The following is a 27,318-nucleotide window of genomic DNA, read 5'->3' as shown; positions in this document are numbered from 1 at the left end:
TAGGAATTTTTTATTTCATATTCATCGTATAAGGTATCAAACTCTTCCATTTGGGACCTGAATGTGTAAATTTTTAATATATGACTCTTAGCTGGCATTTTTCGATATACAAGACAGAATAATTTAAGCCTAGTCTTCCTCTTAGAAGGGACATTTTGTTCTAAAATTGTTGTCCTTTAAGTTCAGCAAATTGGAAGCTTGTTTTCTAAAACGACATTTTTTAGGCTGTAAGAAACCGCTTCAAATTAATATCAATGCTTCTAATGCTCCCATCCATGTGACATGGCTTAACGGGTGGGAGGAAGGTAAAGAAAGAGGTACTTGGGGGACCAGTTTCCTTAAATGACCCAGGATAACAACAAGAAAACAGCAAAACCTTCCTTTTTCTTGTTAAGGCATGTAGATTCAGGAAACCCATGTCACTTGTTGAAACTGTCTGTGATTTCTAGCGTGTTTGCCTTGCTATTTGGGAAGACTGTCCACTTGCTCATTCATTCGTTCAAGTGTCAATGGAACATCTATTGAGTGCCAGTCACCGCTCTGTGCTGGGCATCGGCAGGGGACAACAATGACAGCAACAAGAGACAAAAGTCCCTGTCCTCGTGGAGGTCACATTCTGGTTGGGGAGGCAAATAAGTACAGTATATAATACATTAGGTGGTGAGAAATGCTTGGAGGAAGATGACGCAGAGGTGGGGTTCAGGGAGCACCAGGATGGGAACGGGGAACTGGAGTTTCGATGGCGTGGCCCAGGAAGGCGAAGGTAGCACCTGAAAAAGGACTTGAGTGACAGTAACTGATGTCTCATCTCTGCCCCCAGACCATTCCGCTCTCTTCCCTTCACCTCGGCCATGTACTTTGGCTTGAAAATAACTGTCTCCTCCCCAATTACCAGAAGTACACAACAGGCTGGAATCATGCTCACAATAGGGGAATTGGAGGGTTTTGGTTAATTTGCAGGGAGCAGAATTATTGGGTTATTGAGTTTAGGTTGGAATCTACATATTCTAGTTCCTTCTACTCTAGGGCCTGTTGCAAGAGACTGAATTTACAGTCCTGTGTCTTTGATAGGCTGTGCTCCATCTAATCAAAGTATAAATGGAATGACTATGAAAGATTCTGGCTGGCTTTGGTCACCGGCGAAGACCAAACGCATTTATTTTTATTGAAAAGTCATTAACAATAAGATACCATTATCCCCTTCACCAAAATATTATTAAGCAGGGACAACTTGAATTTCTCTGTGAGGCAGTGGTTTTCCAGCCCAAGTGAGTACAATCTTTTTTCTCACACTGACCTCTGTTGTCATTGCTTTATCTTCAGTGAAACTCGGATTCTGCCAGAACAGTGTGCAGGATGTGAAAAAGAGGGTGTGTGTGTGTGTGTGTGTGTGCGTGTGCGCTTATATATATTTCTCTTTTTTTTAGTCAAGACCAAATAAAAGGCTTAAGGTGTAGTTCCACGGGGTGCCCAATGTCTTGGCAAATGTCTCCATACTTTCGACTAGTTTTATGGGTTTAAATTTCACTTAAGTGTCCAAAAGCTTGTTTTAGTTTTAAGATGATCAAAGCGTTGGGTTATAGCCAAGCACCTACTGAGCAAATCACTAAGGTTTGTCTTTTCAACAGAAGAAACAACTGAGGAGGTTTTAGAAGTAACACTTAAAAGCTTTCCCATGTGCGTGCAGTAAATAGTTTGCTAATTCTTTAGAAATCACTCAGAGCACCATGGAGAAATTGTCAGCTGAGGGCACAGTGCTCAGAGGGGTAGGTGAACCTTGGTCCGCATTTCCCACTGGGAAGTCATACCTGGTCCCCGATGTGCGGGCACGAGTTCCTGTCCATCAGGCCCTTCAATATCAGGCCTGACACAGAAGCCCTCAGGGCACAGGGGGCTGCAGAGGAAGGAACTCGGGCTTTGGATCCTATCTCTGGCATGGCTGGTTTAGGTGAGTACCAGCCATTTATTCAACTGTGAAATGGAGGTAACACCCGCATCTCCTAGGTGCAGGTTACAGTCAGTGCGACAATGTATACGGTACAATTCTCACAGACTGAATTTGTACATAGAGCAGGCACCCGATAAATTAGTGGTGGCTGCCACCGCAAAATGCGAATAAGGTATTCAAGCATCTCAGCTGGATCATCGCCTAGAGCGTGCACATCTCGGTGGACAGGAGGGAGACCTGGCACAGTGCTTACACAGTTCACCTGATGAGGCCCATCGCTCACACCCGTACATTTCTCTCTATCCCTCTCCCTTTGGGAAACATGTTTGCAAGTTGCCTAAAGGACCCTGCAATGATAACCAGTACTGTTCCCAAGCAGGGCCCACCGCCCGCCCCCCATCCCCGGCTCAGCTCATCTCCGGAGATAACCGACTTCCTGAAGCTCCTGGCTGCATCACCAGCCGATCTCACTCAAGAACCGTTGCTTCTCCTCGGAGCCAACCCTGAACATCCAGGGGGCTATTGATGTTAACATTCTAATTTTTCTCAGAGAGCCCTTGGAGGCCTACCCCCATCTAACTTGTCTGAGCGTCTCACATTGTATATTCTGACTAGGTTTTAAGAACTGCTGGAACTGACTTGGGGTTGGTTGCCAAGATCAAAATCTCAACTGTGGGTAGAAATGTTCTTTCCCACACAATGTACCCTTGGTTATTTGCATCTCTCACTCTTCTGGGCCTCTGGACTCGCCGCCTTAGCAGCACCTAGTTCATCACTTGCTCCGGCCCCGCTGCATTACGTAGTGAGGCCAAAAGGAGCTGGATTCACTGGCAGCGATCAGGAAAAAAAGGGACACAGAGAGAGACAGAGAGAGAGAGAGAGAGAGAGAGAAGGCAGACACAAGAAACACAAAGGGCCACCTTGAACTTAGAGGGGAAAACACGTTTGTGTGTTTGTTGCCTGTTGTTTTTGAAACTCACTAAGACATGTGTTGTCCTTGAAGAAATTCAGAAATTTCAAGCACTCCTCCAGGTCGTTTCCACTGTTGTTGCAGTCACACCAGGGGGCCACGCTGAGGCTACTGGAGTCTATGTAGTTGGGGGTCATGACTGTACCTAGAAGAGTAAAAAACAAGGCGTTTTATTCTTGTGTGATGGTATAAACTTTCCTAGAGCCTAAAAAGAAACAAATGTTTCTCTGACAGTGGATGCACCGTGGATAATTACAAACATTGTGTTTGCTGAGTGGAAAATTAGGTTAAACAGTGCATTTTCTTGGCAATTTATCTTGAGCACATAAAATAATTTACACATTTACTTAAAAAATTCTAACAGAACTCCTGGAGCTGCGCTTAGGGTGTTTTTCACTGCACAAATGGTATGGATGTCACGGAGTAGGGGAGAAGTAACTTAGAATGCATAAGCTGCCAAATCCCTTGCATTTTCTTGAAAACGTCATTAATCTTCATAAATAGATAGAGCTGGTTTTACACATCTTAAAAAATCCTTTTAGGACTTTGCCTCTACCTCCCTCGGAAGCAATAGGTTCCTTCAGAGTAACCCAGAGAAGCTTAGAAGCTACCCTTATGGGTTACCCCACATTCTGGACGTGTACAAGAGGCCGCTGCTCACTAGACGCTCAACTGATTCAGTGTTCCAAGTTGTGATGGAATTGGAAATAAACAATGGAAGTTCTCTAAGCCAATGGCTCCTAGAGTATTGTCTTAAGAGTCCTCAAAAGCCCTCAAAGAAATGCTGGGTGGTCACTCTTGCCTACGTCTTCCTGTGTATTCATTGTTCTTCTGATGAGTTCTGTACTGGCACAAATAAACAACGTGTTTATACTTAGCACGACCCAAATGTCTTCTCCTGGGTGGCTCACACCAGGCGATGCCTACTCATGCCAAGAAGCCTTCTGTTTTTATACAGTTTGTGGAATTAAGAAGTAATTGTCAAGTCCAGCGAGCCACAGGATATATTTGGGTCAGAAACAGAAAAAAAAATTCTTTTTAAGCTCTGCTGGGTCAAGGGCATATCTTCTTTGCCCTACATTCCTTATTGACTTGAACTAAATAATGTCCCATTATACCTCGGGATGAAAATGTCAACCCACAGCAGAGAGAAGCTTCTAACTTTGGGTGAGAAAGGAACGGGCACCCCAAACTCTGAGTGAAGAGGTTAGAGTATGTCTGCTAAGCACCCACTGTGTGCCTGGCACCAGAATGGATCCCTGACATTTGGAAGAAGTAGGAACAAGCTTTGTCCTGACAGAAGTTAGAACCCAATGACCAGAGTGGAGGGAAAGAGCTGGACCCAAGGGAGAAATAAATTTTGGTGCACAGAATGCATTGTCTCAACCAGTTATTCCCTTAAATAATGAGGATTTCATCATCCTCAGGCCAGAAACACCTGGCAGCCCTGAGGCTTGGCGCCGTATGGAGTATTTCATGAGCACGTGCACCTAGAAGGTACGGGCTGAGGTGTAAATAGTGATTAGATCCTGGAGTGGGGCTGTACATCTTTAACATTGTCTCCTTTGCGTTCTCTGTATTTAAAAAAAAAAAAAAAAACCCTTTACAATGAGCACTCCTTACTTAATTCAGCTATTTCTTAAACCTGTAATTCCATAGTTGGTAAATAATCCTACTAGGGACTACCTTATTTAAGAAAAGGGGAGAGTGAATGCAAATTTGGAGGGCTGACTTAAGGGAGATAAGCTCATGGGACCTATCCATGACAATGGGCAATAGCTGGTGAATGGTATTACCGGAGAGCACAGGTATCCCTGCAAAAAAAAAGTTGGGATGAGTGTGCAGGCACCTGCAACATCCCTGCATTAAGTACAGTCAGTGATTTTCCCAGTGGCTCTTGCTGAAGACACTCTGGTGACAAAGAATTTGGTCTGTGCTGTCACTCTTGGTGGGAACTTCTTTCTGCCTGGTGACTTGTGTGATCCTGGCAGGCGCTCACACCCTGGCTGAGCCATGAGGCTTCTGACAACCGTGACTTCCCTGATCCTTCCCCAGCCTTCATTACCTGTTGCTTCTCAAACGACAATCGTGAGCGAGCCCTGCCACCAAGGCTTCTGCAGCCCTGGCACCCAGAGCCCTTCCTTTCCTCCTGCTGCCCCTGTTTATCCTTGGGTACAGATCTGCCTCTCTCTGTCCCTCTTCCGACTCACACTGGTGCCTCATTTATTTGCACTGTTCCCCTGAATGCCAAGAACCTGGTTCCTCTAACACCTTAGGTCTTGAAAGACAGAAAACACTATTTCTGCTATGTCTGTTCTCAGGGGGAAAAAATTAGGCGAAACATCCCCTACCCACCAGGAGCTGAATTACCCAGAATATTAATGGCGAGCAGGACCCCCAGTGTTCAGGGATTTTCTTTCCAAAGGACCATTTCTGGAAAACAGCCTTTCTGACTTCCCCAGCCTGAATGACTTCCAAGTTCCCTCTCTCCAAAGTTCCCCAATTCAATTAACTTGGTTTGACTTGCTCTCCTCTTCCATAACCACGCTTTCCCCCCTACTTTTTTTTTTTTTTTTTGCGGTACGCGGGCCTCTCACTGTTGTGGCCTCTCCCGTTGCGGAGCACAGGCTCCGGGCGCGCAGGCTCAGCGGCCATGGCTCACGGGCCCAGCCGCTCCGCAGCATGTGGGATCTTCCCGGACCGGGGCACGAACCTGTTCCCTGCATCGGCAGGCGGACTCTCAACCACTGCGCCACCAGGGAAGCCCTCCCCCCTACTTTTGTTCTGTGAGGTCAGTTCTCCAACTGAGACGCTTCCCAGGTCTTCACACTTGCTGCCTTCCAGTTCTTTAATAATCCCCGCTTCCTGCCTTTGCGCATCCATTGCATCCATTTTCCTCCTTTTTCTTCCCCCCTTCTTCAGAGGCGAGTCCTAAAGGACCCAACATCAAAACACCAGCACAGAGCATTCCTAGGAGATTTTTACATCCATGCGGAGCGGCAGGCTACAATGGAAGGAGTCTGAGTATTTGCAAACCAGCATTTTCTCCCATCCCATGTCTCCCCAGTCTTACCAATAAGCCCCGAGTAGGCGAGGAGGCAGTCAGCGTAGTTTTCCTTTAGGCAGCTGCTGACAGACCTTGACTCCGGATGGCAGTTGGTAAAAAAATCCGCCAGGCGAGATCTGTAACAGGAAGAAAGCAGGGGGTGGGGAATAGGCTTTAAAATAGCCTAAGCTTCTGGACAGACATAACTTTTCTTTACTCCTTCCTTGATAGGCCTTTTTCCACACCAAAAAATACAGAGAACGTGAACTCTTACAATATTAGCATCCTCTCTTATGCGTGCCCCTAACCGTCCCCTCGCCCTCCTGTGTGGGTGCCTTGCAGAGAAGACTTCAGGGCCTATAGCTGGAGAAATCTAGATGCTTTGAAGTTTCCATTCAATATTTATTTCTGACTAGACTTATTTGCATCTTTAGGAAATGTGCTTCTCCACACGCTCACCGGAGGTCCACACTGGGAAAACATTTACTTTATACAGAAACATGTCCCTGGCATCAAAACAGGATCCTATAGCCCAACTGCTCCTGTAATTACTCGTGGCTTTAAAAAATACGTGTATCTGTCATCTAAGTCATCTCTCAGCCACCACCCCAGGGAGGGGGCAGTGGTTTATTCCAGCCAAGTGATACTGAGGAGGCGCTCGCCTTTCCAGAACTGAAGGGAAAGGCAAAAGGGACAGGGTGATGCTGGCTCAGGGTGCAATTTCACTGTCTGACTGGGTGTAGGGGGTCCACTGATCAAAGCGAAGCATCTGTCTGCAGCTTGCTAAGCCTCCAGGGGCCAGCACAGTCCACCCAGAAGACCTGGGTGGTGGGGAAGGTGCAGAAGTGAAGACAGGGCCAGAGACAACACCGGTCTGGGGAGGAAAAGGGCTCTTTGTGGCCAACTGGCTCTTTTTCAGTCTAAAGAGGATATTGTTGGAGAAATCCTGAATGAAAGCTGGGGCACCTCTGAGGTCATCCGAGCAGACCACAGCTCTGTTTCTATGTGAATAACACAATGGACTTCAAGAGAATTTAAATTATCTGATAATTACGGGACACAATGGACGTTTGTCTTAGCTTTCTTCCCTTCAGCTCACCCGAGTTGCCAGCCAACATACCCAGAGCTGTTTTTACTTCTATCCACCCAAGAAACTGTATTTACTTAGCATCCTTAATGCTATAAGCAAGCTTGCCTGGGTGGAGCTGAACAATGGAGGATGTCTGGAGAACACAGAGGTTTGTAAGAGGCCTGTAGGATGCACATTCCGTGTCCCTTTCCTACAACTTTAACTGGAAGGGGATTAAAAGGCCTGATGAAATTATCTAAGTTCACAGCACATTGAAAAGGATGGTTCGTATGGGATTGGTCTCTCCTTGAACCCCTGTAAACAAGGCGTGTCTGAGCTTCCCTACCTGTGCCAATCTGTACACCCCATATGTCGTGTGCCTGGTTCCATCACGGTGACTCCCCGAGGCAGGTGTTGAAGCTCTGCTTTATCTTCTTTGCACAGCCCCTGACACTCCTCAGACAGGCCCTTTAGAACGCTTCCCAAGCAGGGCCGTGTGCTGAAGCTAAGTGGCTTGGCAAAATTCTCCAAATGAGGCTCGTGCGTATGCCCGTGTACGTGCCGGGATCTCTCCCACGGTCTAAGCCTAGTTGGTGTTTTCTGACTCTAACTGAACACACTGAAAGGCATAAAACCCGTCCATTTTCTGTAGCCTGGTTAAAGGATTTATCTTTCAGAGGAAATCCCTAAAGGTGACTCAGGCTTACTCAACTGGCACCAACGGCATCCAGCTTGGATTGAGTGTTAATTTCAGAAGCGTTTCCCTGGTCATGAAAGTTAATGACCTCATGGCATTGGGCTACTAACTTTGCAAAGGCCAACTGTGGTTCAGGCAGCTGCGACTCCAGTTCCGCACACAACCTGATCAGCTCTCTGACCTGGCAGCCCCGCGCTCCCAGCTGCCCCGCAGAGATGGTCGAAAGGTCGCGCCGTCTCCGAGTCTCCTGTTTCTCGTAGCCTCTTGAGCAGACTATTAACTGAACAGCACCGTGATGCGGAATACTACCCTCCAGCGCAAGGCTAATGCCACCAGAGTCATTTTACTTAACAACCTCAGAACTGACTCACAACTGGACTCTGGAATTGAAAGGCTAATTGAGTCAGTCTGCTGCAGAGAACATAACCCTGATTGGGAGGATAAAACTAGATATACTGCTCTGAGCATCACCCCAGACAGGTTGGTTTTGGAGAGAAGATTGTCAGCACAGATCCCGGTCCTAAGACAAAGCCAAGCCAGTGGACAGCAAGAGTCTCAAAATAATCGTGAGCACGTACAGCACAGCTGAAGCACTGACATTTCCCTGTTTCCTTCACCTCTGACCCACCTCCCCTACCATTTATGCTTGGAGACAGGATGGCCACTTTCTGTGATTCACATTTTACAGATAGAATAACTGACGTCAGAAGAAGTTTATACAGTGGTTCCTGGAGCCAGCTCATTACGGGCAGACTGGTACCTTTTCACGAATTTTGCGAGTTGGTTAACATCACAGTGGTAGCTTGAAAGTGGCCTTGGTGGGAGTATTTACCCAATGGTAATCAGCAAGTGCTACAAATCAGGGTCTTGTGCTGTTCTTGGAGAACCAGTTGTTACATATTTACTGGCACAGTGCTCTTTAAAAGCCAGCATGGTGTCGTCAATCACAGAGATGAAGCATGTGTTGGGTCTTGGGAGTTGAGTCCCAGCTCTTCCAGGACAGGCTTCCTCTCCCTTTGTGTCAAATGGCACGTGAAATGGTGTCGTAAATTAACCTCCAGTCTCCAGGATTTTCCAAAGAGAGAAAACAGTCCTCCCCAAAGATCCTCACATCCCAGCAGCACAGTAATCTCTCCCCACAGAAATCTCTCAAAGCAACGTGTGCAAATGGTTACATGTATTGACAAAGCCTCTGACTTCCTGCCCGCTCCATTCACCGAAGTGCTTGTGATAATAACGATGAATAAGTTCCCTGTCCCTGAACTCAAATAACCTGCCATCTAGAAGCTAAGAGAAACAAGTAAAAAGATTATAATACTACAGTGGCTAGCTCTTGATAAAAGGTAAGAAAAGCTGCTAATAAAAATAACACAACGTGAATGAAGTATTTAGTATATATTAGGTATGCCTTCATACACTTTATATTTTTCCCTGACAACTCTAATAAGGTAAGGGCTATTACTTCGTTTTCCTAATTTTACAGAGGGGGAAACCACAGCTTGAGAGGCTGTAATATTGAGACTGAGACTTGGAGGAGAGCTAGGATCCTTCAGGAAAAGGTGGAAGAGGGTACTCGGGGCAGAAGGAAGCAGTATGTGATAAAGTAACCATATTCTTAATAATTATGGAGTGTTTCTACCTGCCAGGCACTGATCTAAGTGTCTGGCATGTACTCACATATTTAATTTTCACAACAACCTTAGTAGGTGATACTATCAGCCCCATTTAACAGATGGAGACACTGAGGGAAAGAGAGGTTAAGTAACTCCTTCCAGGTTGTAGAGCTCTGTGCCGGAGCTGGAATGTGACCACATTCAGTGGGACTCCAGAGCTGGAGGACATTCTCAACCACTACACCTAACACGTGCATCATCCAGATAATTGTCGGTCGATCACTTGAGATGGTGGGACCATGGGAGGCAAATGGCTGAGTGAAAGAGAAGGTGCTGGCAAGATCACCAAGGGCCTTGAATGACCTAAGAGTTTGGATTTTATCCTGAAAGCAGTGGGAGTCACAGAAGGATTTTAAACAGAGAAGTAACATGAGCAGATCTGCAGAGTAGGAAGACTCTTGGGTGTCTCAGTTATTAAGCAAAGATTTGCTTGAGACCTCTTCTGTGTCCCCCCTGCTCTAACAGCGATGAGAAGAGCAGGATCAGGAAACTGGCCAAAGGCAGGAGGGACAATGGTGTTGGAGGCTGCAGCCAGCGGAGAATTGAGGGCCAGAAGGGGAGGAGGGAAGGAGGATGCCCTGAATGGTGGGTGTTGCTAGAATGAAGGTCAAGACCGCAAAATGGAGGGGGCAGAATCAGGGTGTGAACAGCTCAGTAGACAGTGGTGCCATGGAATGTGGAGGGGGACCCAGGAGAGTAGAGTCTGCAAGGAAGACAGTGAGGTGGGCTGTGGGTGTGCTAAGGTCATGGCGCCTTGGGAGTCAAGCGTCTAGTAGGTCGTGTGAGCCCCAGACCTTCATCTGTCCAGTTGCCAACCAGCCCCAGCATCCCAGGACCGCCCCCTGCACACGACCTCCTGCCCACCCTGGGTTAAGAATCACGCCGTAACCTTTTTCAGTGGCTTCCTCCGCCTGGGCTGCAGTGATGCAAACAAGAAAGCTTACATGGCCAGTGTGGGATTAACAAAGGAATTCCACAACTGCATTTCTTCTGGAGACGTGAAATCTCCATGACGACAGCAGTGATGAACCTGATTGTTTTTCTCTTAGAAAATGAATAGGCACTAAAGTAGAAATGTATCTCCCTGCGAAAGAGAAATTTCCCACCCTTAAAGAGAAGAAAAAGGCCGGCAAATGCCAAGTTGGCCTTAGGAAATCTGCTGAAGAGAAAACAGTGGTTTATGCAGAAAATATCATATTAAAGGAGGCATGCTGCTAACTGGAAATAGAAAAATGATTAAAATGATAAAATCTAGGCGCGTCTTAAACCGCAGATGGTCTTTTGACAGTGGGGGGGAAATCATTTACCTACTTTTTCTGTTACCATTTTTAGGAAAATAGTGTTATGGCGAACAGGTAAAAAACACACTAGTGGTGCCCAGTTTCACTCATCGTGGATTATTCTAATCCTTTAAATGTTTTTTGTTTTTCCCCAGGGCAAATCCCATACTTGGATACAAGCTGTGTGGTTGCTGGAATGGAGACCTGGACAAAGAATTGCGAGATCCTGAAAGAGATCCAGGCTCTGACACTAATAAACCAGAGTTCCTGAACACAATGCTTGACTACTTAGCTCTTGGATTTCCCTTCCACTTCAGAAAGACAGTCTATTGGACACTTGAAGCTACTTGCGGAAAAAAAATCCACTTGTTTTTGAAGCATTCTTATTTTCATCCATGATCCCATTCCACCATTACACATGATTTAGTGCCAAGGCATTTGGTTTCCTTTGAGTACAGAGACCAGATCTTTTCAGTGGATCCCCTCGTCTCACATGCGAGAAAGCTGAGGGCCAAAGAGGTTAAGGTCCTGTTCACTGTCACATGGTAAGTGGTGGCAGAGGGGCCTTCACTGGAAGAGGAATCGCCAACTGCCTGTAACAGCCCTGGAAGGAGAGAGTGAGGAGGGTGCTGGACTTTACCCTGGGATTGAATTAAAGTCGTCAAGTGTCTAATTGCTCTCTGCCTCCCCCCGTCTGACCAGCTTTTCTTCAGAGCCTTCTTCCTAAGGTTCCACTGATTTCACAGCCTCAGTGAGTGCTTTGCCTGCAATGCTGGGGCTCAGGAGGGGCCAGAGGGTGCAGACAGACTCTGCCCAAGAGGGTGGTGAGTTTCTCAATGAATGAGGCTCCCCTTTCTTAAGGAGTCTTTGGGACAACACCACTGCCCAGACAGGATGGCAAGACTTGCCGATCCACTAGCAACTCAAACTTGGAACAGGATCCACTGATTAATCTGCTCAGGTAAGAAATCACTGGCATTTTCCTCTGAATCCAACGTGAATGTTAGGGGTTTAAAGTCTTGGTTTTCAACTCAAGCCATTTAGTTTCTGAAAGCTTTCTCAATGGGTCAGTTAGAGGAGCCCAAAAATGACAGGCCTGGGAGTGACACGCATCTGTTTCTAATCCCAGCCCTACCTTCCATGGTTAAATACCTTAGTAAGGTATTTAACATCTCCAATCCTCAGTTTTTTCACCTGGAAAATGGGGCCAACGGTATCTAGAGGTGCCTTAAATGGTTGCTGTGACACCTAAGTGACAATTATATAAAGCACCTCGCTCAAAACCTGGAATACACGTTGCCCAATACATTTTTACTTCACATCCCTTCATCTTTTCTCCCCAATTTCTGGTCCATTCTAATGGGAAGCCCTTGCAAACAAAAACATCTAGCAAGCTCGACACAGAGAAACATATATCTTTATCTTCTGCTGGCCCTTATATTACATACAGGCAGACCTCAGACACATTGCGGGTTCGGTTCCAGACCACTGCAATAAAGTGGATATTGCTTTAAAGCAAGTCACACGAAATTTTTGGTTTCCCGGAGCGTAAAAAAGTTATGCTTCACTAAACCACAGTCCATTAAGTAAGCAATAGCATTATGCCTAAAAAAATGTATGTACCTTAATTAAAAATGCCTTATTGCTAAAAATGCCAAAACAATTGCAATAATAACATCACAGATCACAATAACAAATACAGCAATAATTTAAAAGTTTTAAATGTTACAAGGATTACCAAAATGCGACACAGAGACACAAAGTGAGCAAATACCGTCGGAAAAATGGTGCTGATAGACTTGCTCAATGCAGGGTTGTCGCAAACCTTCAATTTGTACAAAACACAGTTTCTGCAAAGTGCGGTAAAACGAAGTATGTGTTTAGAACAGGTTAATCTGTGTAACTGAGGGCTGTAAGTCTGACCGAAACAAATTTGATGAGTCCGAAGCCAGGAATCCTGAGGTGTTACTTGAAACCTCTCAGTCATATGAGCTTATAGAATAAAAGCATTTTAAGAAAAGCTACGTTTTCCCGGGCATTGATAGGGGGGAAAAACATATTTTTTTAAATGACTCAATATCAGTAAGTTTGTTAATACCGCTAACGTTTTATGCAGAATAAAATCAATTAGAAAAACATGCTGTCCAGATCAGCCCTGGGATGACAAAGCAAGAGCACTGGAATGGCAATTTTCTGGAACAGCGACACAAAACAGATTTTTCCTCTTTCTGTTTTTAGAAAATTACCTTAGCCCTGCTTCTCCGGCAGCCTACTGGAGAGCACATCTGGAAAGCATCCTTCAGCAAATCAGAGCCTATGTTAAACATATTTTGCAGGGGGTGTCTTCCTGCTTTGCTGTTTCCCACTTTGGACTGTACATTCTGGCTTCCCGAAGCAGAGGCCCAGTGTTTGCCAGGGGCAGGCTGTGAAGCTGGGGGGCTCGGGCTGCTCTTCAGAAAGATCAGGTCCTCCCGCTGCCTGGGAGCAAATGTGACCTCTCTGGAGCACCGGCCCTGGGGCAGGTTTGCACGCCCCAGGCACAGATGCTCAAAGCTCCACTGTGTTCCTCAGCCCCTTAATGTGGGTCCCCACTCCCGGCGGCATGATGAAAGCCTCAGCCAACGATGTGCTTCTTGGTGACTTAGCCAGACCGTGGCCACAAGTTGTTGGGAAATAGAGCCGTGAGGTCCAAGAAGCCCTCAAGACTTGCCTAATGCTTTTGTTTCCTGGGACAGGAAGGCCCCTGTGACCAAGGCGAAATCATTGCGTGTTCCCCCCAAATCCCTGCTCAGCCTCATCCAGATTCTTAGGGAGGTTGCAGCCCATTTAACCAAATGCCCCACACCTGTGCCCCTCACCCTGGGGAGTCCCTGCTCATCTGGCTCCTTGGCAGCTCCCGGCTTAGCACGTGGGTCACAGGAGGCTGCGGTCACTGTCCTCTGAGCTTGACCCACAGGAAGATGGAATGCAGGTGGAGCCACGCATCAGTTTAGCCCATGTGTCCTGCTTGGGGTCTATCTCTAAGGGTGAGGGCTCAATGAAAGCAAGCTGCAGGGCAGAGATGCGATGCCTCCTTAGCCTTTCTGATCACATCAAACTGCAGCAGCCCCGCCCCCCCCACCACCACCACCAAGGGAAGCCCAGGTCAGCGTCAGATCAATCTCGGCATCCCGCAGGAAGTCACCTTTCATGAACACTGACAGCCATCAATCAACATCTGCAGAGCGGCTGACACAGCTTGACAACTAACCTCTACGTGGCAAATCTGGAAAGCAAGTTATGGTAGTTGGCAACGGAACCCATCCCAACCTAGCAGAGGCTCTCTGCAGCGCCTGATTGGATGCCCCAGAGCTGCCCTTCAGCTGGGACTCCTCCCTTCCCCTCCTTCAGCAAATTTCTCCAACGCACACACTGATGGCCACACTCTAAGCAGACCGTAAGTCATCACGGGAGCACAGACACGTTGCGAACAACCCTATGCTTCGTGGCCAAGTCAAATAAGTTGTTTTGTGTTATCGGTGCTACAGCACGTCTCTAGCGCAGACAACGTAGCTTTGGTGGTACTTGCTTTTACAGGAAGAAACTGAGGGAGAAGAGAAATAGGGGGTTTTTCTGGATGATGAAATTATCATTAAGCTCTCAGGTATCCAACAGCTGTCTGTGACAAAGATGCTAAAACTCTTTGAGTAAATCGTATCCAATAAGTTTTCTATATTTCTGCAGGGAATATTTAGTAATCAGTTTTGTGACTTTTGGCCACGAGGAGGAAAAGAAATCGAAATCTAGATGTTCAACCAATCCTTCGCCAGTAGAACCACGCCTTAAAACTCCAGACCAACACGTTGTGAATTTACTTCATGTGGAATTGTGCAGGTACCTCCACCTTCAGGAGTGAATTACAGAAGTTGCCTTACATTCATCCTGAAATCTAAGGAGCTCTAAGTCAACTGCTCAGGTACCCAGGGCAGCAAAGGTCACCCACCATGCTTCCATTTACTCATGCCCACTCTTGCTTCAGAAAAAATTTTGAGATGAATTCGAATGTAGCTTTGATGCAACAGAATAAATGTAAAAATTCTTGAGGGTATTTGGGGCCAAAGAAAGATAAGACAGAGGTACAGGTGCAGTCAGTACAAAATGCACACATACACCTGGCTAGATGAAAGCTAAGTACTTGGCTCTGTGCTTTCTAGAAACCACTGGGAAGAGGGGGGAAGTAACTAGTTCCACAATTTGTAATATACCGAAAATCAGAAACAAGATAGATTCTCAGAAGAAAATCTACTATGGGAGGCCGCACAATGACCCATGAAGGTGTGTACACTCTAGGCCCTGGAACCTGAGACCTAAGGCTATGTCACCTGACATGGTAATAGCACCTTTGCAGATGTGATTAAAGTTGTGGGCCTTGAGGGGGGTAGATTATCCTGCACTATCCAGGTGGGCCCAATGTAATCCCAAGGGTCCTTAAAAGTGGAAGCGGGAGACAGATAAGGAGGTGAGAGCAATACAATGGGAGAAAGACTGGACCAGCTTTTGCTGATTTGGAAGATGGAGGGAGGGGCCGTGAGCCAAGGAATGAGGGCAAAAGACAATAAAGTATATTTGCCCCTAAAGCTTCTGGAAGGAACTCAGCCCTGCGGATGCCTTGAGTTCAGCTCAGTGGGATTGGGGCAGTACTCCTGACCTCCAGAACTGGAAGAGAATATGTCTGTGTCATTTAAAGCCACCACGTTTGTGGTAATTTTGTTACAGCAGCAACAGAAAACGAAAACACTACGAAACGGCAGTAAAGGTTTTGCAGATGGAATCTGAAAATGGGCCAGGACTTAAATTTCAATTCAACCATTTACTAACCATGACATTTTGGGCACGTACCTTAACTTTTCTGAAGCTTAATTTACTCTGGTAGAATGACAGGAAGTCCTTCCAATGGTTCCTGAAGGATTATGTATGTGTACCTGGAACCTAGCACCTGTTTACAACTGTTCCAGATTCCTAGATGAGGACAGAGCTCATCAGTGCTGTTGTTTCCTGTTCTGCTCTGACCTTGAGACCTCTATGAAGCCCAAGGGTAGAGATGACCACACTGGTATTTCCCTTAGAATCCATCTGCTAATAACTTGACAGATGAAATGCTTTTGTCCTGTGGTCACTAATTCACCTATTCAAGGTCTGTATGTGCTCAATAATCTCACGATTAACATCGGGCTTCCACCTTCCATTAGGACCGAAGAGAGATTTATCCTGTGAGTCCTCTACATCTTCAAGCAGAAAAATGAGTTTTACAGGACAATGGACTCAAACCCACGGAAAAACAATTCAAGGCAATTCTACAGGTCACTACATATGATCCCTATATGATGTCCTCTGCTGGCCTGGTTGGCATCAGGCCTGTGTAAATTTAAGGAGGTGCTGTCTGCAGCCTCAGAAGCAAATGTCAAACCATGATGTTTATAGCTAGAGAAATTGAACTCTAATTACTTCAGGGAAACACAGGTAAATTCTAGAAATTATCCCAAATGCTGCCTGGCCTCCTTCAGTCAAACCTTGCTTCTTCAAGGGTTCCCAGAAGATGAAAAATTAAAATTACGCAGGCTCTCTTGACTTTACTAATTTGCAAAACTCCCCCCTTTGCCCCTACCCTCAAAGGACAGCCCTGTGGTACCTGAGCCCCAAGCTCCAAGCTCTGCTCAGCCGAATATTAATTTATCTTCCACACATTGAAGGAGCCTAGTTTCTGTGCCCGGGGAGGGGGGGTGGGGATGGCGGAAGACACATGGATGTCTGAATGGTAACAGCCTGCACTTGCGCAAACAGACTTCAAGCAGAAACATATGAAAAGAAGATCTCCTATTAATCCTTAATAGGGTTTCAGACTTCCTAAGGAAAATTATGTTCAATAGTAAATATACACTAGGTCATTTTTCTTCCAGGCAAGTTGTTTTAAGGTCAACAGAGACTTTGAGCTCAGCAAATAACTAGTCCCTAATATCTTCCTTCCTAGATGGGGCATCGCTCGGGAGATGGAATTGTGGTGTTACATGTCAAAAGAATAAATCACTTATTCCACTGCTATCAGATGATAATTCTCCCCTTTTTTCAGAAAATCCATACTCTTGGTAGTGATCCATTCTCATGTTTAACATCCTCTTGTCAACAGCACCCTTCCACCCTACTCCATACCCCATTGCACCCCACCATCCCAGTTTCTACATTTTACCTAAAGCTCTCAGCTGCATTTAAAACTACATTCCTCCTTTTTTTTCCCTGTAGGGCAGAGCAGCTGTTTTCCATGGCTCGCATAAGCCATTTTCTAATAAACTGTCCCCTCAACCACTCCACGCAAACAGGGCTTATTTTGACCCATTCACAGTGAACTCAAGGGTCTCCTCTGAGCCCTCCCACCAATCCCCTCCCTGGCTCTGAGCCCCATGGAGGGCGTGGCTTTGGCCTTTCGGCCCACACCTCCCCTCCATCACTTTCTTTTTCGCATCTTCACTTTGATGATACACTGCCTGCACCATGAGAAGGTGAGCACCTGGGATTATGCCTGGCATAAAGCAGATGTTCAGAAAACATGTGTTGAATGAGTGAATAAATGAATGAATGAATCCAGTGCCACACACTATGGCTCCAATCACCTAGAGACCAACACTCATCATGGACATCTTGGCGTTGCAGTCGGGCACAGGTGAGCAGAAACAGCAGCCCACGTCTAATTACTCCAGACACTAAACTAACAGCTATGTTCGTCTAGAGCCGGTCACTGTGCTGACGCTTCATAAGCCTGGGTCACTTAACACCCAATAACTTGACCAGCCAGGTTAGTCTTATTTTATAGTGGAGGACCCTGGGGTTCAGAAAGGCCAACATCCAGCCAAAATCACGGAGCTGGTAAGAGTTAGAGCCCGATTTTGAAAAGAAGACCACAGACTCTCCAGCTCACACTCACCCCCACAGCAATGAAAGAACTGATGTTCCATCTTTTAATTTTAGTTCTGGGGCATTTGCCGCCATTTTGCTGTGAACCGTGCACACAAGAAGCCGAAATCTGATTTAGGGGGATATAAGTGATCTTTACTAGGCCCAATAAAGTGTAATGACAGAATCAGTGGGCATTCTTTTGGTTTAATAGTGCTTGCAGTTTAAAAGCATAAAAAAAAAAATATCTGTTGTTACTATTCAGTAAGGCCCAAATGCAGTCCTACGACACAGCCGTGTTCGTCTTGGCCCAGGCTGAGCATCCCACCTCCCCAGGCTGTGTACACCGTCACCCCTCATCAAGAAGTGAGGGGGGCAAAAAGTGGGGCTCCCCAGACCCACAGGGAGAAGCCAGCAGCCCCTCAAGCACCCTTTCCTGGCTGCAGGGACCACTCCTAAGGCTGGGGACAGGAGGCATCAGGCAGGAGCTGGCCTGGCCAGGATCATCTCCTTGAGTGCCTTCCCACTGTGCCTGGCACCCATCGGCTCCGGGAAGGGCAGACACACATGTGGGCCCCTTCCCGGAGCTGATGGGTGCCGAGCACAGTGGGAAAGGGAGTGAGCCCTGAAGTCAGACCGGGGGTTCCAATCACAAGAGCCCCTGCTGCTGTTTCAGCTCTGCATTTCCCCAAGTATGAAACACAAGCACCAAGAGCAGGGCTGTGGGAGGATTAAGGCCCAGAACCCAGTGCCTGGCACAGAGTTCAGTGCTCAATGAAGGGCCGATATGAGCGTTGCCATTACTACTCTCAGGGTGCTTTCAACGCCAGCCCTATCTCTCCAATCATAGCTTTGTGAGGCAGGTAATGGGGCAGGTAATGTCTCTCCTCCTTCACAAGAAGGGACAGGTGTACGGGAAGCAAGTGCATTCTCCAGGACCCTCAGCCAAGGAGGGTCACAACTTCAGCTGGGTTCTGGAGGCACCTGAGGCCAGCACACCCTGCCCCAATGTGAACAAGGCCACTAAGCCTGGCTCCCCCAAGAGGGCGCTCTCCCACGCAGCCTGGAATAGAGTCCCGTGGACAGGCAGTATTTGGTGGCACCTCTTGTATACCCAGAAAACACCCCTTCCTGCTTTCTCTGAGCCTAGGGATGTTGAGGAGCAGCCTAGAGAGAGCCCCGGGCCTGAGGCTTGTGGAGTGGACTCGTAAAGGTGCCTCGGCATCCAGTCGCCCAGGACCAAGGGTGCTGATCTCCAACTTGGTCATCTAGCACCTAGCTCAGTGTCTGGAGCGCTGGGTTCAACAAGGACACCAACCTTCCAAGGACCAGGGTCACTAAGCACCTACAATGCAAGATGCTGTGTGTGGGGCTTCCCTGGTGGCGCAGTGGTTGGGAGTCCGCCTGCCGATGCAGGGCACACGGGTTCGTGCCCCGGTCCGGGAAGATCCCACATGCCGCGGAGTGGCTGGGCCCGTGAGCCATGGCCGCTGAGCCTGCGCGTCCGGAGCCTGTGCTCCGCAACGGGAGAGGCCACAGCAGCAAGAGGCCCACGTACCGCAAAAAAAACAAACAACAAAACAAAAAAACAAACAGGATGCTGTGTGTGAAGCAGTGGCTGTAGTGGGACAAGGACAAAGATGGAGATACAGCCCCGTTGGGACACTGCATCTGACCTCCCACCAGCTGCACCCACCACCTGTCCTCTCCTGTGACCAGCAATGAGCTAGGAGTGAAACAGCCTCTGCATATGTATTTGCGCAGCTCAAGGCTCGCGGTGATCTTGGCTCAAGGCTCGCGGTGATCTTGGCTCAAGGCTCGCGGTGATCTTGGCTCAAGGCTCGCGGTGATCTTGGCTCAAGGCTCGCGGTGATCATAGCACTTTTGAATCTTGAACGTCCGTGTGTGGTTGAGTAACCCGTGTCACAGCCCCACCATAGGCGCCGCCCGTCCCACACTCCCTCCTGAGAACCAAAGATGCTTCCACTTGGAAATAGTGACAAGAAAAGCAGAGTAAAGCATGTCAGCTTTCCTTATTTGAATAGCTCAGGTCAAAGATTGCTCCGAAGGTCATTTTAGAAGGAGGATTTCTATTCAAATAATTGCTTTAAAACACTGTTTTGCTTTGCGTTTTTTTTCCAGCATAACTCAGACAAATGAATTCCAATCTCAGGCCAAGCTCAGCCTATGGACGACAGGCTGTCTACTTCCTCTGCACACTGAGGGCACGGTTCCGCCCTGCAGTGGGGCCGGTAAATAGATACATGTTGGCCATGGCTCGGCAGCCTCTGTTTCTGAGGAGCTATCACCTGGGCAGACCTTAGAGTCCTTCACAGTGGATCCCACAGCCCTCCAAACAGAGCCCCACCTTAGTTCAGCCGAGAAACTGCCCAGGTGTTTTCTTTTCCCCAACCTGGGCTAACAGTCACCTCAGTCACAGTTGTGAGGCCTCTCCTAGGTCCCCTGCTAAGTCTCGGTGCCCCACAAGGCCCATCTGGCTGCTCACTCCTTCTCATCCTCAGCTTGCAAACCCCTCGAACAGGCTGAAGCTCATCAGCCTAGGTCATCACCTGGTCAACGTACCTTAAGGCAGTGGGTTTCCAGGTGTGGTCCCCAGACCAGCAGCAGTGTCACTGGGACTGATCTAGAAATGCAAATTATCCAGCCCCACCCCGGACCTCATAGATCAGAAACTGATCTTGACTGCAGGCTAAAGTTGGAGAACCGCTGCCCTGGAGCAACAGCACCTGGGAGAAGTCGGGAACCCCCTCTTCCAGGCGGTGTGCGCATACACTCCATGTTGACGCCCTAGGCCCTGCAAAGCCCCTGGCACTCCAGTCCTGCTGAGCCAGTGAATGGACCAACCACCCACCAGAACACTAAGCAGAAAACTTTCTCAAACCATATCTGTAGCTAAAAATGTTTCAAGTCGAATTTTTTTTTTTTTTTTTTTTTGTGGTACGCGGGCCTCTCACTGCTGTGGCCTCTCCCATGGCGGAGCACAGGCTCCGGACACGCAGGCTCAGCGGCCATGGCTCACGGGCCCAGCCGCTCCATGGCATGTGGGATCCTCCCGGACCCGGGGCACGAACCCGTGTGCCCTGCATCGGCAGGCGGACTCTCAACCACTGCGCCACCAGGGAAGCCCTGAGAAGTGAAATACTTTTGATGAGGGGCACTTAAGTCTTACTTTGACAAGATCCAAAGTTCTCTTACTTACAATTTTTGTTTTAAAATGAATAAATAAAGAGTTAAAAACAAAATCACCTCCAGTCTCCAATTCCACACACTCTGAGGAAGGTGACATGGGTGGTTTTCAAGAGACGCACACATTGCACCCGAAGCAGGGGCACAGCGGACAGAAGCCGGGCTCTGCAGCCCTGCAGACTCTCCGGGTGCTCATTCCAGCGGCACCACGTGGGTGACTGCAGAAGTTGCTCAAGATCGCACCTCCTCATCTGCGAACCGGGGACGAGGACGGCCCTCACTTCCGGAGTCGCTGTGAAGTGCACAGCACAGTGCCCGGCGCACTGCGAATGTCACGTAAATGTTACCCTCTTCGTCATCATGTTCGTCACCATCATTGTCGCCCACAGCTTCCTGCAGTAATGTCCCTGGCTCTGCAGATCCTGGGCCCCTGAGTCCTGTACAATGAGCCACGCTTCCCCCCCCCCTTGTGGCTTGCTCCCTAACAGGATGAGGGGATGATTCATGGCACAGAACCACCCAGACGAGAGGGAGGTTCAGACTCAGTGGCACTGAGTCAGTGACTGCCCTTTGCTGGATGGCTCACATCACTGACTCAGACACAAGCACCTCTAAGGACCCTTTATTCACAGTTACTCTGGGTCACTGAAGCAGCACGTGTCCCATGAGGCTGCCAGGGGTGCCCCCACTGCGTATTCAGTTTAAACAATAGTGAATCTAGGACTCCAGGCCCAACAAACTCGTGGCCAGCTCCATCCACGTCTCAGTGGGTATCTTTGTATGCTGATAACTGTTTATTCTAGACAGAAATGCTCTTGAGATGACACACGGTCCAAACACCTCTGGACTTTGTCTACCACCGCCTCTGCCCCCCCACTTTTCCCTAATGGTGCCAACTGAAAAGATGGTGATGTACAAAGCTTAGCAACACAGCTTCATAATGGAGTTGGAATTTCCATGTGCCGCTTAATGCTGTGGGTACATAAAAGTGTAAAGCAGTAAAAATCTACCCCTTCCACCCACAAATCCTGCCTTAAAGGTCTCTGTCTGCTACTGGAGCAGGGATGGCGGGGGGATGCTGTATTTGGAATCATAAGCTTTCTTTGTCCTCTGTGATCAAAACTTGTGGAAAGTGTGAGGGAGAAAGAAAAACATTTATTGCGTCTTTGCTTTGTTAGGTGGCAGGCACTGTGATGATGCCTTTGCAGAGATATCGCATTTAATCCTCATGGCTGCCCTGTGAAGATGGAGTCGTTACCTCCCTTTGTAGATGCAAAACTGAGGCCACGAGCTGCCCATGTTCTACAACTATCATAACCAGCATGCGAGGCCAGGGTCGCCTCACTCACAAACACATTGACAGTTACTGGGGAAGGAAAAAAAAAGTCCCAACTCCAGCTTGGCGTGGTACTTTTCACATTGACGGTTCTTTTAAATTCTTGTTTTCCTTGGATGTAAAATTTTCTGCGTAATTAATTGCTTTCGGAAATCACAGAGCAATTTCCCATTCACTGAGTTGGAAATGCCTTGTAGAAATGTAAGTGCCAACGTGACTGCAGGATATCTAACTTGGGGTAGTGCCTGAGTGGGGGTCTGGGGTTTCCTTGGGTGGAGCAGGACCCCTAAGCCTGGCTGTGAGACCTGGGCTCTAATCATACATGACAGCCACCCGGTGAGGGGGTGCAGATTTCCCTGCACAAAAATGAGACAGCTCTGGGTCACAGGCTATGGGAACTTATGTCAACTGCAAACCATGCATGATCAAAAGAAGTCTGTGCCCTGTGGAGGCCGGGACAGTGAGGTAACAGCCTCAGCATAAGGGGTCAGCATGCCAGCCAGCATGGGTTGCCCTTGGACCCCAAAGGATGTTGGTCTGGATAAGGGGGCAGCCCACTAGGAATACTGGGGTCTCCCTTTCCCCCACTCTTTGCTCCGTGGATAAAGCACATTTGAAAAAGAGAACGATATAAAACGGAGGCATCCCCTTCCCTTGAAAGAAAAAAAAGAGACTGTAAAATCTGTATGGTTGGGTTTCGGTCCAGACTTGAGCGGGGAGCTAGTTTACCCTGCCTAGGAACTTCACGGGTCCGAGTACGTGAAATGCTCACTGGGCAGAGCAGAAGGGTCCCCTTTGAAGAGGAACAGGCTGCACAAAGCAGCAGAGGGGATCAGTTGGGGTCTTAGACAAAGTGGCCTGAAATCTGGGTTCCAGAAACTCCCTTCAAGTCCCCACCCATTTCCACTTCAGCGTATCTGGGAACAATTCCAGGCTTCTCCGCCCCACCCCCCCAGCCACCCCCACTAGCACGTTTTATCAGCACTGCATTCAAGATGCAATCACAGAATGGAAGTTCTCCTATGATTAATGAAACGGCCAGAGGGCAAGGAGAAGGCAGGAAGGCAAACACCTGGATGACCCCCCCGCCTGACAACCATGGGTTGTTTAGAGCTGGTTGTAGCTCTGTGACAGCAGAGAATTCATCTCCCATGAGATACACAGCCAGGTCCCTGGTATCTGCTGCCTGGGGGAAGTGAGGGTCAAGGACTCTAAACTCCAGTGACACTTCAGCAGGGAGTTACGGAGTCCAAGCAGCCAGGTTCCTGGGAGCTCCTGGGTGACGGTCACATGACTTACACACCTAGGACCCTCGGGTCAGACAGACTGTGCTCAGTGAATGTGCCTGAGTAAATGACTGAGTTAACAATAAGAAGAAAACCAGTGTGGTCTGGAAAGATTTTTTTCCTGTTTGTAGAAATGACTTGCAATCAGTAAGCTGTCACAGAGAAAGCACTCTATAATAAGCAATGAATGCTCAAAAGGAAATTAAAGTAAGAACTTAATGACCACATATTACATGAGTAGCTTCTTTTCTTTTGTAATGTTTTAAGTGATGCTAGGAGGCTGTGATGGACATTATGTCCTAACGCTCTGTGAAAACTATCTTTAAAACTGATGCTGTCTTAGTGACTGAGCCCTAAAGAGCGTCCAGACCCGAGGCTGGATGGGATTATCATTCCGCCCGTCTGGAACTAAAGGTGGTAAGGCTGAACGGTATAAGAACATTGTATCCTTGTCATGAAAGACAATCATTTGGAAAGAATGACAGAAGCCAGATTTTGGAGTCAGCAAGATCAGGCTGGTTCCTAGCTCCTCCACGTGGGCTGAGATCATGAGGTCCAGTGCCTCTCATCATTAAAACCCAGTCAACGGGTTGTTGTTCCCACATCTTCCTCAAATCCACAGCCCTGGGCCTCTGTCCTGTTTCTACCCCTGGTGGTCTCTCCCGTGCCTCTCGTCCTTCCAGCCCAGCTCAGATGACAGCTTCTCCAGGAAGCCTTGCTGACCCTCCAGGCCAAGGCCAAGTTGGCTGTTCTTATCTCTGTCCTTCCGCAGCACTTTGCACCTTCCTGACCACAGACTCCACACCAGGCTGTAATGACTGTATGTGCACCTGCCTTCTTTCCTGCACGGCCAGTGAGGAGCCAGGTCTTTACTCCTGGCACAGCAACTACAGACCAGCTGGTTGGATGGATGGATGGATGGATGGGTGGGTGGATGGATGAATGGATAGATTTCCTATGTGCTAACTCTATTCTCCTGGTCACCCCTCATCTGGTCCACTGCAAGCACGTCCTATCTGGCCTCCTGGCCTCTCCCCACCCAAGCCTTGCCCCACACTGCCACCTGGGCACTCTCTGAGGTCCAGCTGATCATATCTCACCTCCCCTGCCCCTTGTAGGATAAAATCCAACACTTCAACATGGCACCGGAGGCCCTCAACCTCTTGCCTTTGTATCACACTAATTTTTCTCCCTCTGCCTCCAGGACAGACCCTAGACCACCTCCCACTCCCTTCATTATGTCCTCCCAAACCTGAGTGCCTTCTTTCTGCTTGATGCTCCCTACTTCTCACCTGCTGAGGCCCAGTCTGAATGTGGGTCCTGAGACCCTCCACTATGACACCTCCTCCCCCAAAGAAATATGGGGCTCTCTTTGGGCTATCTGGGCGCATACAGTTCCATTCCTTTTCCCTCCACTTTCATACTCAAAGGCAGCAAAAGACAGTTCTGTGGTCAAAATTCCATCTGTCCATGTGGTTCTAATAACTGGCAGAATGTACAAATGTAAAGGAGTGTCTGAATCTCTCTGTCTCAGGGCCAAGAGTGGCCAATGTGACTCTGGTGAGGACGTGGGCAGGTGAGGGAAGGGGTGAGGGGAAGCAAGTGGAGCCCCTGAGCTTGGGCAGGCACCGGGAGGGGCTGGCTGGGGAGAGTGAGAACGCCGAGTAAATCTGGACAGGCGTTTTTTAGCAACAGGCTCCAGCAGGAACAAATGGCTTCACACCCATCCCTGCCAAAGGAGAGATAAGGAAAGAGATAGGAGGCAACAAGATAGAGCAAATTGCAGCGGTTTCCCGCCTGATTCACAGCTCAGGTTACCCCTGTTAGCCAGGGATGCAGTGAGCTCAGACCCTGCTTAGCCGGCGCTGAGTGGATGCACAGGCGGGGGGTGGAGGTTTGGAAGATCCACGGGGAGGCGTGTTCCTCCCCACATCCAGCAGGTGCTGGAGGACGTCCGTGCTTTTTGCTTAATGAATCACCGTACACACACAGGAGCCCCCTACCTCACCAGGAGTCCAGGGGGCCTCCAGCCAAGAGATGGGGGGGGCCGGAGGGGGGCAGGCAGCTTGCGCAGGTGGGGTGCATTAATAAACAAGCTATTCTGGGCTTCCCTGGTGGCGCAGTGGTTGAGAGTCCGCCTGCCGATGCAGGGGACACGGGTTCGTGCCCCGGTCCGGGAAGATCCCACATGCCGTGGAGCGGCTGGGCCCGTGAGCCATGGCCACTGAGCCTGCACGTCTGGAGCCTGTGCTCTGCAATGGGAGAGGCCACAACAGTGAGAGGCCCGCGTACCACAAAAAAAAACAACAACAAAAAACGAATGATTCTGCACTCTGCATCGCTAAAGACACCCATGTAATCATTCGAAATGAAATGAAATGAAATGAAATGAAAACTGCTCAAATGGACTAGAAAATGTTCTACTTGTTCTACTTGTATTTGCATTGTCTAACTGCTGATTTCCATTTGTGAATGAATCAGCGTAAAATAAAATTGAGTGCCAAATTAATCTACCCTTCTAGTTTTAGGCATTAATTATCCTCTGAGCCATTTTCTCCTGCGCTTTGCCACATGTCAAGACAGGCCCGGATACAGTGATGTAGAATCCAGTTTTCAACTCAGGAATGTAGCCCAAACAGCAGAGGATGTCCCTGATTTCTAAGAGCCACAGTTCACTGTGCAAAACAGGACTGATTCCAAGCAAAGGAAATACATTCCTCACCTTTTAAAGGTACACTAACACTGTCAGACCAAGTAAGTTACTGGAGAAGAAATCTGCTGCATGGTCTTGTGACATGTTTCCTCAGTCGTCCCAGTTAACAAATTAACAACAACATATTTCCTCTAAGTATAATAGGGTCAGCCTCAGTGTGGAAAATGCGGTGCTGGCTAGGGCAGAATTTTGAAAATTACATATGCTGTTCTTCTGGAGCTATACCAAGGGAGATCTTCTTGGCTGTGCTAAAAACAAACAAACAAACAAAACTCCAAAAAACCAAACAAACAAAAAAGAAAACCAAAAAACGCACCACCACCAACAACAACAACAAAAAAAACAGGTCTCCAGGATACAATTATAGGATCCTTAGTCCCTGGGGAAAGGTAGAACCATATGTACTTGGTCACTTGGTAAAAGCTACCACTCTTGGAAACAATGAGGATACAGAGCCTGGGCACCGGGAAGAGCAAGTATATCTTGGTGGGGTAGGGGCTAGGCAAAAAGCCTTGGAGACAGAGGGCAGAGACCCTGATCCCTTCCCTTCTGAAGTTCAGACTCTTTCCAAAAGCTATGAGGTACCCTTGACCAAGCACTGTTTAAGCCTTAAAAAGGCAATATGGAACAACATGGACTGACCTGAAGGACTTTATGTTAAGTGAAATAAAACAGTCACAGAAGGACAAATACTGCAGGATTCCACTTTACATGAGGTATCTAAAATCATCAAACTCGTGGAAGCAAAGAACCAAATTGTAGCTGCCAGGAACTAGGGGGAGGGGTAAGCAGGTAGTTTCTTTTTTTTTTTCATTTTTATTGGAGTAGAGTTGATTTATAATATTGTGTTAGTTTCAGGTGTACAGCAAATGAATCAGTTATACATGTACATATATCCACTCTTTTTTAGATTCTTTTCTCATATAGGCCATTACAGAATATTGAGTAGAGTTCCCTGTGCTATACAGCCGGTTCTTATTATCTATTTTATATATAGTAGTATGCATATGTCAGTCCCAATCTCCTAATGTATTCCTCCCCCCCCTCCTTATCCCCTGGTAAGGTAGTTTCTGATGAGTGGGAATAAAACTTCAGTTATACAAGATGAATAAGTTCTAGAGATCTACGGTGCAATATTGTGCCTATAGATAATACCATATCGTGCACTT

The 27,318-nt window shown here is 47.8% G+C and overlaps 1 protein-coding gene across 2 annotated transcripts in view; it reads right to left on the bottom strand.

Moving 5' to 3' along the window:
- Window positions 1-27,318, bottom strand: part of GFRA1 (GDNF family receptor alpha 1) — a 204,425-nt gene that overhangs the window by 33,393 nt on the left and 143,714 nt on the right. For both annotated transcript variants that reach the window (XM_065894138.1, XM_065894140.1), the window contains 2 exons: window positions 5,992-6,101; window positions 2,929-3,063 (listed from right to left, as the gene is read on the bottom strand). In XM_065894138.1, the coding sequence (XP_065750210.1) occupies window positions 2,929-3,063; window positions 5,992-6,101 (245 nt within the window). The remainder of the gene's footprint in view (window positions 1-2,928; window positions 3,064-5,991; window positions 6,102-27,318) is intronic.

This window comes from Phocoena phocoena, chromosome 16, assembly GCF_963924675.1.
Source record: "Phocoena phocoena chromosome 16, mPhoPho1.1, whole genome shotgun sequence".
In the NCBI taxonomy this organism is placed as follows: Eukaryota; Metazoa; Chordata; class Mammalia; order Artiodactyla; family Phocoenidae; genus Phocoena; species Phocoena phocoena.
The sequence above is the reverse complement of the archived record's forward strand: the minus strand, read 5'-3'. Positions and strand labels throughout refer to the sequence as shown.